The following is a 15,738-nucleotide window of genomic DNA, read 5'->3' on the forward strand; positions in this document are numbered from 1 at the left end:
GTATTCTATTCAAAAATGCCATCCCAAAGGCTAGTATACAAAGTCATGCTATTTTCCGTCATAAATGCGACATAAATGCAAATCACCAAATATCCGGTCCAAAGGTCTCGCCCTCTGGAACCGTTCTATAGCTACAAGCTTGCCAATCGCAACCTTGTTTGTATACTTCTGTCCCCCACCACTTGAAGTGTTTCATCCACCCGGGGTACAAGAAGCCGAAAAAGACAACGACAATGCCAAAAGCGAGTCCTGAATCAAGGGCTGCACTGAGGGTCATTGTATATTTACCCCACCATGCGTTGGCCCGTCGTTTGATGAGGTAGTTGAACACGTAGCAGACAACGGCCCAGACGGAGAAGTTGAGGCCTGTGGCGGGGGGGATCCATGACATTGCGCCGAATATAACGGGGAGATTGACCTTGCGGATCATGCTATGGCGCTTCTTTCGCGCGTAGAGCCAAAGGGGAATTGGAAGGAGTGCGCCTAGGGGGAAGCACCATACAAGAGCGCGGTATGTGGCTCCAGGGCCAAAGAACTCGCCTGGTCCTACGACACCCCATAGGATGGAGCCGTTGAAGTGGACGCGTGCAATGGGGCATGTGAAGCCGTTGAGAGCGTCGGCGGTGCAGATGCCCTTGACGTTTGCGAACATCCAATTCAGCACGCCGATTTGCGTTACCGACGAGACTAGGGTGGCGACGACTTGTACAATGAACATGATTCGAGGAGGGATTTTCATGTAGTGACCGAGTTTAAGATCTGAGGCGAATTTGATGCCTTGCGCCGAGGATATGTAACCGTACGTGACGAAGACCATGTTCGCAATGGGACGGCCGGGAAATACCACGCCACATATGAGTTGGCAGATGAGATATATGCTGCTGTGCTGGTTGGTAACGGCCATGATAATGCCGTTGGGGATAAAGAATATGGCGCCGATGGCGAGGGCAAGCAGGAGGCCGTACCAGGGGAGATGGACGGGATAGCTGCGGTGTGTCAGATCACGATGCCTGGTTGGGTTCACAGGGGGAGGTTTAGATGTGAGGGCTGGGACCTACTATTCGACAATAAACATGCCAATGGCCGTCATGGAGGCAAATGTAAGAAAGTACCAACTCAACGGGGCATCCTTGTACCGGCTCATGAGGCGGCAATGAATGTCCTCTCTGCTGATCAAGTTGTCCACGTTTGACGTTGAGGCTGACATGCGGCTATAGTTTTCGCTACCCAAACTTCCAGTAGACGATGTGGTATGCTGTGAGTGTAGGCCTGGTACTGGTCGGTACGTGGGCTTGCCATTTTGACGTGCTTCCTCCAAGGATTTCTTCCACGTCCGCCAGATGTCCTTGCCGTGCCAGCAGACTGTGTGGGTGAGGAGCGCTGCTAGACCTGCAAACTGCATGCCATAGCTGAGCATGTATGTGACTGGTAGGAATACTCTGCTATATTGTTTGTAGGCTTCTCTGTCGAAGAGAAATTCAGGGGTCAGGATCTTGCTGACGTTGTAAATCTTGCCAGTATTATCAAAGACACCAGTTGATAGAATCGGCATGTATGATGTGTAGAGAACGTTGGAGTAGTAGAAAATTGGTGCTATAATCCACATCACAATAGCGAGACCGCCAATGACATTCATAGCAGCCCAGAATGGAACCAGCAGAGGTGACCCAACATATGTGATTTGCGCCCAGTCAAAGGTCATGGGGAACAGGCCCAGCCCGGAGGCCACGCCAAAGAGATTGGCAATGACGACGTTTTTGGGCGCAAACCAGGTGATGACGCTGAAGTAACTGAGTGCCGGCATGAGCAGCCCGGGTAGGAAGTAAAATGCAAAAGCGCCACTCCAGACAATATAGAAGAATTTCCATCTGCTGATTGTCCAACCATTGGCGGGTTTATTGTCCTGTTTGTGCAAGGTCGAAAACATGGCAGCAGACATGAGTGTTCCTGGCCAAATCATACCACTGGGGCGAACGAGAAATCTTCTGGCCATGCCAGCAAAACCATAGCCCAAAATTTGCGTGGAAATGGTCAACAGCAACTGGTATCCAATCGAGGCCGGCTGGTTGTAGAACCGAGTCTGCTCTACAATGACATCCGTGGCAAAGGCGAAGCCAAACGCAACATTGCTGCTAACATATACGCAAGTGTGCTCCTTTTCGTTCCACTTTCCTTGGGCGAACCATTGCCGCCATGAAATTCGACGTTTCCTTCTGCGGGCCTGGTCTTCTCCATCACTCACAACATCGGTGCGAACGCCGTCGACAAAGACCTCATCGGGATCCTCAGGCCGTTTAAGCACCATGTCCCACAACAAGCCAAGAGGGTGAACAAGAAGCAAGGCAATGACAGGTGTGATAGCAACGCTGGGGTATCGTAATGAGAAGAACAGGTTTGTCGAGGAGCCGAGAATGGAGAAGAGAACGGACAGGCACCACATGCGCGGAGTGTTTATAGATAAAGTCGTATTGTCTGTTGGGGGTACAGACGCTCGGACAATTTCATGCGGCGAATTCTCTTCGAGGTCAATGCCAGACGCCGTAGAGGCATCGTCGAGTAGCAGCCCATCTTCTGAGGTAATATCACCGTCATCTTTGTCGTGGTCCAGAATCTCACTGGGAAGAGGAGCTTCTGCTAATCCGAATCGTCCTTCCAGACCAGACACTAGGGCGGCTCCGTCAAGGTCTTCGGATCTCCGTGAGGTCAGGGACCGCCTCGAGCTCAAACTGCGGTTGCTACGATTCTGAGAACCAACTCGACGAAGCCGGTGAGTATCGCCCTCCTCGGAATCGCTGCTTATGGGAGACGCATCTCTGCTGACAGCTACTGAGCCGTATGGAGAGGAGCTCGGCCGAGAACCGTCAACAGCGCGGAGTATAGGCGTTTTCTTGGAAGCCATGTCGCCTTCGTCGAGCTGGGGATCAAGACAGCCAAGAGACGGCTCTGCTATTGCCTCGTTGAGGCTCGTAGAGGCAAGATCATGGCCAGGTACGGGAGTCGAGGACGACGAGCGTGAACGGCGCGACGGACGAGGCGCCACAGAAGAAGTCTGCTCGCCTTGTTCGGCTGACGAGGAACTCTTCTTGGTCGGCTGTGGCGGTAACGACGAAGTTGTTGATGTAGTGGACCGAGATGTGGAGGACGATGCAGCTGCTAGGGTTTGAAGAGGTACGCCCTGCTCCTGCAATTGGGAGTCATATACCCTTGTCTCACCAGACGGCGAGAGAGATCGACTGGTCTTGGATTCTGACGAAGAAGTGGTGGTGGTGGTGGTGGACTCGGACTTGGATTTGGTGCGGCGGCCCATGGCGGGGCAGACAAAAGGCGGGCCGAGAGGATTTATTAGTCGAGGAATGATCAAATGCGCCGGTGTACCCTTGCTGGTGAGTGGTGACGATGGGAATAGTGATGGATGAATTGGATGGCCCGGGTTATGACAAGGATTGGGCCGCTGTCTTCAACGGTGCACGGAGTTTGGTGCACCAATTGATGCTTTGGCGCCGTTGTCAAACAGGTTCAAGACCCCTAAAGCTCCCAGAAATATCATGTAAGGAGGCGGTTCAAATGCGGTCAGATTTCAACTCTCGGCGTCCTTTGCCGCTTAGGAGGCGCCAGTACAGAGTACTCCATGCAAGGAGCGGCAGGGCGCGCCGTCATCGAACTTGGTACAAGCCTCGGCGCCCCAGTCGACGCTCAGCCTGTGGAGGCCGATGACAGCGAGAGACGTGGTGTGGCGTGTTTCCGTTTCCTTAACATCAAATCGTCTCTTTCGTCTGGTCTTATTATTCCACTTACGAGGAATTGATTGACTCGGTTCGGCGATTTGGCAATAATCAAAGCAGGTCGGTGGGACGAATGACCAAGCTGTTGAGAAGCTCGAAATCAACCCATGCTGTCGGCTCGATGTACCTAGGTATGGAGTAACCTGGCGGCTGGGGATGTTCAATGTTGGTTGGCAGCCAGGCTTGCGACTGGCAGTGTCGTGCATTTTTCGAATCCCTAATGTCAAGTTTCCGTTGCACAGCATGGTCGAATCGTTGACATCCATACTCCGTACTCCGTACTCCTGCACGGCAGTGGCTCATGCAGGTTCGGATGCATTACCTTCTTGAGTCGCCGGATTGAGTTACTCAGTTGAGTACCTAGGTATTTTGCGGAGCCACAAATCCATGTACTGTTGATTTTTGCAATGGCACATTGTTGTTACACCACTGTCAGATGCGATGCTTGAGAAATGTAGTGAGGGCCAAGCGACGGAAACAAAATAGCAAAGTTTTGTATTTTACCAAGCCTAGATGTACGGGACAGGAAGGTGCAGCCAGAGCACTTGCCAATTTGCAGTGTTTGCCCCCTACTCTACTGCAGACCAAGGAAGCCATGAGAATCCGGCTCTAAATTTCTACAAGCTGCCCAGAAGCATGGAAGTGATGAGAAAGGCCATTTTAACTCAAGAGACAAGTACATTACTTAACGAAAGCTATAATGCAGACAAAGACAGCCAGAACTAAGAGCCTTTAATTGCCTTGCAAGTTGACCAACATCAACACCTGGTACAGATGCGCCACATTGCGCCAGCAAAACACCAAGCTACAGCCCGCCAACAAACTTTGGCCTCCGGTAATGTATAACCAGACCAGATAAAAGCCTCGCATTATTGTCACAGGCAAGCTCACCAAACGGTGCACCGCAATAATAGAGCAATTGCTTTCGGGTTCTCCAGACAAATGGATTCCAATAGGCCCGTACAATAGGCGACTGCATGGATTGGTGCTGGGAAATGGGCAGATAAAGGGATCACTTGGTAGCATAACCCCAAGTTGAGAGGACGAAAGGTTGGTTGGGAGGTATCTGCGGACCATGAGGTTGTATAGCGGAGATTTTGTCTCTTTGGATGCATTTGTAAAGAATCACTGTACCAGCCAATGGAGTTGATTGGCATTCAATACACTACATCAGATGCACCTCTGTGATCAAAGGTTTTCATTTTGAACGTGTACCTACCGAAGTATATTTGGCCACTAAAGATTTTTCTAAACTTTTCTGTCATCTTCTCTCTTGTTTGGCCCTTAACTTGCGTTTTGTATAGCTGGCTGTTGGCGTGTTGGGAAATAAAGCCGGGCAGCCATTAGCCGTGATGCAAGATGACGCTCTTTTCGTCGTTTTGCGGAGCGGAAAAACGCTGTGGCGATAAGCACCATGGACCAGACCACAGGCACTGGTCACTGGTCACTGGTCATTGGTACCTCATTGCCCCGCCAAAGAACCAGTGCTTGACCCCCCATGTCATGTCAAGGCCAGTCCACTCCAATCCTGTCATAATATTCTCAAGGGCCAGGCTGTGGCTTCATGCTCTCTCTTTCCGTGTTCCCCTGGCCATAATTCCGCTTCTCAACTTTCCTTGCTCTCTCGGGACCATCTGTCCAAGTAGTCCGTCTCTCATTACTTTGCACCTTGTTCTACCTCGATTTTTCATTGTATCTGCCTTGGCGCAGCCCTCCCAACGCAGCTGAGAATACCTACCAAGGCCGGCAGAACAACCACGCTCGTCACAGGCATTGAGATCTGGTTGCGACTCCTTCGGCCACCAAGGCTCCCTCTTCTCCAACAGGCCTCTTGCATTACCCATGATGGCGTCAAACGGCTCGCAAGAGACCTTTTCGCCGTCCGATGTTTTGGCGGCGGTCAGAACGATGCGGACTGGGGAGAAGGAAACCAAGACGAAAGCCCATGAATATCTGGAGAGGTTCCAGAAGTCGGTATGCGCTGCTACCTTGGAGAACCCGATAACGATACATGGCCCCATATGCACAGCACTGACAACGGAATTTGTAGAAGGACTCATGGGGTACGATAATGGGAATACTTCAATCCACTGCAGAACCCGAGGCGACCTTGTTTGCCGCTATCACTCTCCGCGGAAAGGTTCATACATTTGTTCCCCCCTGTCCACCTCCACGATGCTCTTGCGCAAAGCCACTAACATCACCAGATCACATACGATCTCACTACCCAAGTATTGCCGAGCGAGCTCCCAGCCCTGAGAAGCCAAATTCTTCTGTTGCTGAAGCACTTCGCCCCCGGTCCGAAGCCCATTCGTGTCCAGCTCTGCGTTTGTCTGGCCATCCTCGCGATACAAATGAAGGATTGGATTGATGTGCTCCCCTCCGTGGTCCAGTCCCTTGGTGACAGCCCAGAGAGCCATGCTTGTATCCTAGACTTCTTGCGAGTGTTACCTGAGGAAGTGACCGAAGGTCGAAAAATTACCCTGTCTGTACGTGGATCGCAAAAGATTGTCGACTTGGAGCCAAGTCTCTTACGACGACACACCCATCATCATCATCATCATCATCCGATCGGCACCAACACACCATGGGTATCATAGTCTAATCGTTGGAAAATAGGAAGAAGAACTTGCAGCACGGACACAGGTCTTATTGGGAGACAACACAGATCAGGTGGTACAACTCCTTATAAGCTATTCTCAATCGTCAGGTATGCTACCGACAATCCTACCTAAACTCAGGCAAACGCACTCAGTCCAATTCTAATGCATTGATAATTTAGATGCCGCATCCCGCAACCCTCAGCTGATGGAATGCATCACTTCCTGGTTGAGAGAAGTTCCCATTATGAGTATTATCAACTCACCCCTTTTGGAGCATATTTTTACTGGTGTATCGAGTGATGAGTGCGGTGCGGAGGCCGCCGAGTGCCTTTGCACTATGCTTCGAGAAACCCGGGATATTGATGAAAGTCAGGATGCTGTCCATGCACTATATCCCCGCGTGGTCGCACTCAAGTCGCAGATCGCAAAGGCTGCCGAGGAAGAGGACACGGACAAATTGAAGGCATTGACAAAAGTATTCTCAACAGCTGCCATTAGCTGGGTGGTCGCCATTGCCCGGGAGCCTTCTCACTTCAGACCACTCGTTGAAGCTGTGCTCGAATGCGCTGCTCGAGATACGGACCGAGACGTTATCGAGCATACTTTTGATTTCTGGTACGAACTCAAGCAATATTTGGTACTAGAGCGATACATTCAGGGCAGACTGGAACTCGTGGATATCTACTCCAAGCTAGTGGACATATTGCTGAAGCACTTGGAGTATCCCCGACCCGAGTCTGGAAACGAAAGCGATCTCTTTGACGGAGACCGTGAGCAGGAAGAGAAGTTTCGCGAGTTCCGTCACCGAATGGGGGACACTCTCAAGGACTCTTGCGATGTCATGGGAGTGACTGAGTGCCTTACCAAGGTTCTCCAGGCCATCCAATTGTGGACTCAGAAGTATGCTGGACAGGTCAACGGACCCAATGTTCCGCATTGGCAAGAGCTTGAAGCGCCTCTTTTTGCAATGAGGGCTCTGGGGCGCATGGTTCATAAGGATGAAAGCATTGTGCTGCCGCAGCTCATGCCGCTGTTGGTTCAAATTCCCAGCCACGAAAAGCTTCGCTTCGCAACCATCATGGTTTTGGGACGATACACTGAATGGACTGCGGCGCATCCCGAATACCTGGAACCGCAGTTTAATTACATTGTCGAGTCTTTCCAGACTGATTCCAAAGAAATTTTGAGGGCCGCCGCCCTGTCTCTGAAATTTTTCTGCACAGACTGCAGAGACCTCCTTAGCGGACAAGTGTTGCAACTCCAGACATTCTACGACCAGATTTTGGACAAGCTGCCGGATCTGAGCAAGGAGGAGATAACTGAAGGTGTAGCCAATGTGGTTGCTGTTCAGCCAGTTGCTGAAACATACAGGCTGTTGAAGACGTGCTGCGATCCTCTCGTGCAAAGACTAATGGCCAAAGCCAACAATGCCACCAATGAAGAAGGCAAACTGGCCCTGGCCGGTGAGTTGCCTCCCAGAGCCATGCACCTTGTGTCTGACAGATGACTAACATTTTACGCTATAGATCACCTTCAACTTATTACCATATTTGTGCAGAATGTCATTCCGTACGTGACTCCCGGAGAGGAGAACCCGGCAGTTAAGTATTGGCAAGAGGTATTCCCCATTCTGTCTACTGTGTTGGACAACTTCCTGGATTTCAGTCCCATCTGCGAGCGAATCTGCCGGTGCTGGCGAAATATGGTTACGTCGTACCGGACTGCCATGGCGCCGCTACTCCCGGAAATGGCCAACAAGCTCGCAAGTAGCTTCAACACATCTCGCGAAGGGTGCTTCCTGTGGGTCACGTCTGCTATCCTGAGGGAGTTTTCCGAGGACCGAGAGCACTTGGATCAGGCTACTACCGAGAACATTTACACCTTCTTCGAGGCCCAAACCACAGCTTTCCTTAGAGTGATGGCAGATTTACAGCCCAAGGATCTTCCCGACGTCATTGACGACTTCTTCCGGCTCTTAATTGACGCTCTTTTGTACTATCCTCAAAAGCTGATTCCGTCGTCGCTGCTGGCGCCCATCTTCCAAGCCTCGGTCTATGCGCTTACTTTGGAGCAGCGAGACCCGCTCTCGTCGACTTTGCACTTCTTGCGTGACTTGCTGTCGTATGGTGGCGACAATCCAGCGAGCAGTGAGGGTCTTCCGGAGGCGCAGGCCGCTGAGATTCGCGGAATAATCAAAAATCTGCTGATGGGCCACGGTGCTGATCTGGTCAAGCAAACCATGGCGGGCATGATGATTACCTTCCCTGGCGACTGTTTTGCAGATGGAAGCGGAGTTATCCTGGCGTTGTTTGAGATTATGCCTGCGCAGACAACGGAGTGGGTTGCGCACACGATTGAGCTTCTACCTCAGGGAAGCATATCCGCACCCGAAGCTCAGCGGTTCGTTACCAAGGTTAAGGAGAAGCTGTCATCCGGCGACGTGAGCGGTCTTCGGCATGTTCGCACCTTGCTACAGGACTTTACGACGAATTATCGCCGCAGGAATGTCGCACCTAGAGATGGCCTTGGCCAGCTGGAGGCTGCGAGGTTTCAGTTCTCGGGCTGATTGGTACCACAAAGTCGGCATATAAATACAAAGAAAGGGAGGAATGCGAGGAACAAGGGGGAAGAAAGAGATCAACGCAGGAACTTGGCGAGACTTGGGCGATATGATATGAGATTCCAGATTCCAGACAAATGTGAGGCTATCAACAGGCCCTCGATATTTGTTTTTGCAGCTGGAGCGAAAACCCGTCCGTGGAGAAGGAGGTAGATGTATTCAGCGCATTTGGCAAGTGTGTCAGGGTCGAACTAAAGTAATCATAGGGTTGGTCAAGATCGACTGCTCTGCCGTTCAGCCCAGGGGTTGGTTGGGGTTGGCTGGGGTTGGCTGGGGTTGGTTGGGGTAGTAGTTATATTGAAATAGTAAGTAGCATGATTCGGAAGCATTGTTGGGGAAAGGAAGGCAACATTTTTGGGAGTCATATCGGTGGCAAAAGGCGAGCGTGCTATTTTAGAGAGGGGTGACTGAAGACTTGCAAAGCGTAGATGAAGAGGTAGCGGAAGAAGAAGAGGCATCATGTGAAGAGACAAAGAATAAGAATCGAATAATTTCGGAACTCATGCACTTGAGGGAGGCGGCGTTCAATGCTACTCATCTCACCACATGGTCATGGCTTATGTGTCTTTCTGCAAAGAAGGCGAAACCCCGTCCGTATTATATCTACGAATGAGTCTTGGTTGAGGTTCCATGTATTAGTTAACTTGGTGGCACGTCAAGGCAGGATTAACAGTAACGTTGGAGCCTCGACATGGACCGTTATGTTATGCCCAAGCCACGCTCCCATTGTTCGCCCCATGGTCGTTCTAGTGTCTCACATCTCACTCTGGGTCTGGGTGTTTCCCAATTCTCTCTAGACTATGGAGACCCTTGGCACAAAACCTAGGAAAAGAAAAGAACCCTGCCGTTTCGACAGTTCCACGCCGTTATCCACCGCTAGTGAACCCACCGTACACCATCCATCCTCACGAAGCAACTTGTCAGCAACTTGACTCTGCCTGTATCCATGCCGGACTTTCAAAACTTACCCGTGAATTAACTGAACTTACAATTCCTTGTTCAACCGCTGAAATAAGTGTACATCTTGTAGCCAGAACAGTCCGGTACCACACCCGCACCATGGGCCGCAACTCCACCGACGCAGTCAAGGCCAAGAACAGCGTGTGCTTAATACCATGGGACACGGAGAACCACGCCCAGAGCCAGAGACTATTCGACCAGCGAGTTGCGTGTACGTGGGATTACGAAGTCGTTGAGGAGTGGAAGGGGACTGTGAGGAAGGGGACTAAGTTGATGTATTGGATTGTGCGTCTTGTTCCCCCGGTTCATGTTGTGAATGGGCTAATTCTGGATAGGTGCTTGGTGAGGAGACGGAGGGGAGGGATACGATGATGGAGGCTCATTTGCGGCAGTTTCCAAAGGTGAGTTTGCTTTGACTACGTTATCTCTCTATAACTGACAAATGAGATCTAGGAAAAAGAGCCGTTAATTGACACTGCAACCATGATGGGCAACGCACCCGTAACGCCTACAAAGAGGGCATTCGTCCCCATCGGCCATATCGGCATGGAAGTGTTCCCCAAGTTGAACGAGGAGTTTTCCCTGCCGCCTTTAACATACTGGGTTAAAAGCCTCTACATCTCAGGGTGAGTAACACTCAGTACAATACAGACACATGCTCATGTCACAGGGCCCTTCAATCCGGTGGTCTCGGCCGCAAGGCAATGCACCAAATCGAACGGACCGCCTCTTCCACCCCGTTCAACTGCTCCGTCATCGCCCTCGACACCGTCTCCGGCGCATTTCAGAGATCCGAAGAATCCCTCAAGGGCTTCTACGATGACAGGGGCCTGCCTCGTCCGGAGGAAGTTCGCACCAATGAAGACTGGTATCTACGCCAGGGCTACGAAACCATGGGCATGAAAGAAGCGGCGTACATGTGGACACATCCGGAGACGGGTGACGTCGTTCCCATTCCGTGCGTGTACCTGAAGAAAGATCTCTAACAATAGATACTCCCGTGAAGAGTGAATCAAGAGATTGTACAGACTGTGCGATCACCTCGTTGAAAGAGTGAACAAAAACGCAGTAGCATCTAGACATAGAATACATGTCACTTAGGTTTCTGCCGATATACGCCAAGTAGAAAGGATGAAAAACGCACGGGCCCAAGGATGTAACACAAGCATTCTATAACAAAAAAAGTTGTTAGCGGTTTATAGGTCCGCGCACCGATCTTTTTCGAGATTCCATCGTCGTCGGCGTGCCGTCTTTGTGATGTTCATGACGGGTGGTGGCCCCCGTGTTTCTATTTTTCGTGGCTTGAAAGCACGGCAGTTCGGTAATTCTCGTCTCAACTTTCTTTAGTGTTACACAAAAGAACATCTTTGTTGGTGTATAGACTTTGTTTCACGTCTACATGTTGTATGTTGTATGTACGTGGACTTGGGTAGTCAACTGTTCTTTGGGTATTTTCATGTGTGATGATGGCTGTTTGTCAAAGAGGCGTTTGGAGGAAGGGGGATGGCGCTGGGGGCAGGCAATTTCATAGATATATTTGATGGTGGCCGTCGTTGGATTTCTGGAAATATACTTGGAATAATAACAGCCATCGACAAGGTATTCATTGCTTTTACTTGATTGTTTTATTTACAGCGTGAGAGTTGAGATTACAGTTGGTGGAAAGGAGTTTCAACGCAAGCAGATTTGGGAGGATTTATTGGACAAGTCCGTTACGATATTTCGAGACTTTATTGTACGACGGATTTTGGAATAGGATTGGTGTATTGTGGTGGTCAAGATGACTGGCCGAACGAGATCATCGGGCAGACGGAGTGCAACTCCAGGGCCGTCTAATGCTGGACAATCTCAAACTCAACAATCTACATCGACACCCGGTACCGGTACAAAGAGACGGGCTTCATCGGCAAGAGGAAACAAGTCCAAACGCGCCAGGACCACTGCAACGGCTTCGAAGCGGTCAAAAAGCCGAAAGGGAAAAGGCAGGGCCACCAGTGACGACGAGGGCGACTCCGGCGACAGCGACAACGAGGACAACAACGACGACGACGACGACGACGACGACGACAACGACAACGGCAAAAAGACCAACAAGAAGAAGCTCCAAAAGGGACAGGTGGTGGACACCGAACTTGCGGATCAGCGAGCTGCTGTAAAGACAGAGCAGGGCATTAACGACTTAACCTGCGACTTTTGCAAGAGTAATCCTCCTGATCTGGACGACGATACCGGTTGTAATAGAGAAGTTAGAGACGGGTACGTGTTTGAATGCCAGAGATGCGCCGACCACCGATTCCTATCAGGGGATCCGGACCACGTCTGCGTTCGTACCGGTCAAGATGACCATCTCGAAGTCTTCAAACGCTACTCGACTGGCCATCCCCTCGACTTTCCAACACCTGTCTCCTGCGAGGAGTGTCAAGGATCCAGCCGTTGTGACGCTGACCCCTTCCTACAGCTGAAATGCACAGCATGTATGAAGACGAAATCCCGCGTCCCAGTAGTTTGCAATGTCAAGGCCACCACCACCGACATGGGCTGGGGTCTCCATGCCGTCAGGAGGATGGGTCAAAAGCCAAATCTGCAAAAGGGCAAACTGAAATGGTTCCGACGCGAGTGTGACATCTGCAGAAACCTGCCCAACAAGAGGAACGGTTCCGTGTGCAGCTGGCTCGACACTCGCGATACTTCACAGCCTTGTCAACAGTGCGCAGGAGGCCGGATGTCTTGCATGACGGGCGGTATGCTCGTGGGAAACCATCCCAACCCTCTGGAAATGCCCACCAAGTGGACGACCACGGGCGAGCTCGGCGGAGGATGGCTGGACCTACGAGGAGAGAGCAACATCTTCAGGACGCAGTGCAAGCAATGCAGCCTCCAGAAGCGTCACTGCCGAGCATCCGCAAAGTACGCCGAGTACGCCTGCAACTGGTGCTGGCAGACAGGCATGGTCTGCCGGGACAAGGACAACCCAAACACCATCTACCCGTTGTTCGACCTGAGCAGAGTCGGCATCGGAAACTTCTGTCCCTTTGCCAAATGCTCCCAGTGCGAGGCCAAGGGGAGGAACTGCGATCGCCAACGACCCTGCGACTCCTGCTTCTACAACGGCGAGGCGGACAAGTGCGATACGTGGCAGGTCGGCGCGGAACGCACTCTGAATTGCTTGGATCGTAGAATCAACGAAGACGACGAGCAGCCCGGGCCCTTGTACTACCTGAGCTTGGGGTACGGAGCGGACGGTGTGAACGATGAAAAGGACGGAACGCAGATCGAGCACTACATTGGCCCGCCGTTTGCACGGTACGCGTTTCGTCCGGAGAAGGACGACGTGCTCGAATTTTCCAGACAGACTAAACAGAGCATCGTGGCCGGTGTGCAGACGATGAGGAAGGCGTTGGTGGCGAGCGGTGTTCCTCCGCTTGGAGCTCCTGGGTGTGAACTTGCAGGTTTGAATGTGAACGATATCACGGTCAAGCAGCTCAGAGACTGGATGACGGTCCGTTGGCCCAATTGGATTCAGCAGTGCAATAAGCCGGACTATCTGACACACAAGGCTGATGAAATGCCTTCGAGGCCGTACAGAGAACACTTGGACGGGCGGTCAACGACCAGAACTAGAAGACAGTCGAACAGAGTTGTAGAGCTGAATGATGACGATGAGGAGGACGAGGACGAGGACGTGGACGCAGAGGGAGAGGAGGAGGGGCCAGATGATGAAGTAGAGGAAGAGAACGACCGCAACAACACGGGTGGACGTGGTGATGGTTTCCATGGCCAAAATAGGCGTTCCGGCAACACATCCGCCCGTCAATCAAGTCATCCGTTTGCCACGGGAAGCAACGCTGGTCAGAGTAACAGGCTCGACATGGCTCCTCCTCCTGCTGGAGGTTCGTCTGCGTATGCATATGGTGGTGGTGGCTTGGCAAACGACAATGTCGAGAACATGGGTAACATGATGAGGTATTCGGGATACCAAACACGCCATCCAGCCAACGGGCCCGCTGCAATGGAACAAACGCCCAGACAAACGCATACGCTCGTGAATCTGTCAAACACGACTTCCGGTGTCATTCACCCTTCACAGCTGATGTCGCACCCACAGCCGCAGCCGCAGCCGCAGCAACAAACGATGAGCTTCCCTCCATATCCCTATAATAACGGCGATGGTGTTCTCTCCAGTTTCACCTTCGTTCCACCGTCTCTCTTTATCCCCCAATTCTGGCCTCCCAGCCCAAGCTTCCCAGTTGGAGGCAACGTGATTCAGTACCAAGCTACCCGCTGGAGACAGAACAACATGTATGCGCCAAACCCATTCGAACTGGCGGCCAGAGACAGAGAAATGGCCGACTATGTGGAAAACTTAGCCCTATCCACATCATCCGGGATTAACATCGGCCTCTTCAGTGTTGTCAACGGCTCTCTCCTCCGTCAAACCCCCATTGTTCCAGTTTTGAGCAGGATTCCTTCCCAAGTCATCAGTCACCCTGGCATTGGCGGGAACCAGTGCCTGGATAGGACAGCAATCTGCAATGAATCCCTAGGCGTCGCAATTTGTCAAGGGACACACGCTCACGGAACCTCCGAGATCGTTTGTAGTCCTTGCGAACAGGATAACAGAAACCTCCTGGTGACCGGCCCCGACCAGATTACGAGGCGCGATCTCATCTCCATGCGTGCCTACTTTTGCACACCTTGCCACGGTCGCCTAACTGGGAGCCCACAAACCCTCGGAGCTATGCATAAGCTGGGTGTAAGCCAAGTCTGGGGATGCCAGTTCACGGGAGGCGCCAATATTTCCGGAGCCTTGAGCATAAACGGCCGACAGTTAACGCTCAACGAATCCACTCACCCCGTCACAGGATGCCTTTGTGGTGAAAAGATATTTCGCTCGTACATGTGCCGGGATGATCGATTCCATTTTGCACGCCTGGCCCTATATCAAGCCAGCAGGGTGAATGGCTGGCGAGAAGCCCAGGGAGAGGCAGGTCTATGCCCGGGCTGCCTTATGCAGGTACCCGTGGCTGAGGCTGGGCACTCACCGTCAAATAGTGAGCTCGCCCACGTGCCTGCTGATTCACAAGAAACGGTGTCGTGGGCTTGTCTTGTGTGCGGTGACCTGGTTCTCAACCAGCTAAAGAAACACCCAGAGGTCGGTGGTGGTTGGCTCAAATGGTTCACGACGAGGGTATCTGACTGGGGCCCTGATTCAAGCATGCTCGTTGACCCAAGCTTGTGAGATATCAGACTTTCCATCCCTGTACTCGAGGACATTGGAGCTGGCCCAAAAACGGGAGTCATGGACTCCGTAAACGACAGAGTTAGCATAAGCTCATGTGAGGAAAGACGATCAGGGGAAAGGAATGTATGGAGCACGAGAAGGACTTGGGCACCAGAACCAGAACGCACCTGCAGATCGGTGAGGTGGTGAGATTCGTGTGCTACATCCGACATCACATTCTTACCTCACCCTTCTCCTTCCCCTTGCTAAGTACCAGCCATCGCATCAATTCTCTCCCAACCACTATGCCCAATCGCTCCCAGAATTGAATGCAGTGGAGCTGAACAGGGAGAGGGCCAGCCACGAATGTATGCAAGGTTGTCTGTCACACACGAGCAACATGACGCACAAGAGAATGAAGGTTGCAGGGGGCGAGGTTCCGGTGAGTGGAAAATACAACTCTCGAAAAAAAAAAAAAAAAAGAGGTGGATATTATAAGAAAATATACCAAAAATATGAATGGTCAGATAAGCAGGTTAGGGCAGTATAGCG

At 51.7% G+C, this 15,738-nt stretch overlaps 4 protein-coding genes across 4 annotated transcripts; 3 read left to right on the top strand and 1 right to left on the bottom strand.

The window, feature by feature from the left end:
* Positions 1-82: 82 nt before the first annotated feature.
* Positions 83-3,307, bottom strand: VFPPC_05137 (OPT oligopeptide transporter; the record flags this gene model as incomplete). The annotated part of the gene is made up of 2 exons (XM_018284378.1): positions 83-986; positions 1,059-3,307. 2 exons carry the CDS (start codon positions 3,305-3,307, stop codon positions 83-85), a joined length of 3,153 nt encoding a protein of 1,050 aa, XP_018145843.1.
* Positions 3,308-5,627: 2,320 nt separating this feature from the next.
* Positions 5,628-8,951, top strand: VFPPC_05139 (mRNA transport regulator; the record flags this gene model as incomplete). The annotated part of the gene is made up of 6 exons (XM_018284379.1): positions 5,628-5,756; positions 5,833-5,922; positions 5,990-6,271; positions 6,402-6,492; positions 6,565-7,848; positions 7,912-8,951. The coding sequence occupies 6 exons, from the start codon at positions 5,628-5,630 to the stop codon at positions 8,949-8,951; spliced, it is 2,916 nt and encodes a 971-aa protein (XP_018145844.1).
* A 1,113-nt stretch (positions 8,952-10,064) lies between these two features.
* Positions 10,065-10,951, top strand: VFPPC_13767 (hypothetical protein; the record flags this gene model as incomplete). The annotated part of the gene is made up of 4 exons (XM_018291539.1): positions 10,065-10,250; positions 10,301-10,366; positions 10,419-10,591; positions 10,636-10,951. 4 exons carry the CDS (start codon positions 10,065-10,067, stop codon positions 10,949-10,951), a joined length of 741 nt encoding a protein of 246 aa, XP_018145845.1.
* Positions 10,952-11,745: 794 nt separating this feature from the next.
* VFPPC_05140 (hypothetical protein) lies at positions 11,746-15,204 on the top strand (the record flags this gene model as incomplete). The annotated part of the gene is made up of 1 exon (XM_018284380.1): positions 11,746-15,204. The coding sequence occupies one exon, from the start codon at positions 11,746-11,748 to the stop codon at positions 15,202-15,204; it is 3,459 nt and encodes a 1,152-aa protein (XP_018145846.1).
* Positions 15,205-15,738: the final 534 nt, after the last annotated feature.

The sequence above is a fragment of the Pochonia chlamydosporia genome, chromosome 3 (genome assembly GCF_001653235.2).
Source record: "Pochonia chlamydosporia 170 chromosome 3, whole genome shotgun sequence".
Taxonomy (NCBI): Eukaryota; Fungi; Ascomycota; class Sordariomycetes; order Hypocreales; family Clavicipitaceae; genus Pochonia; species Pochonia chlamydosporia.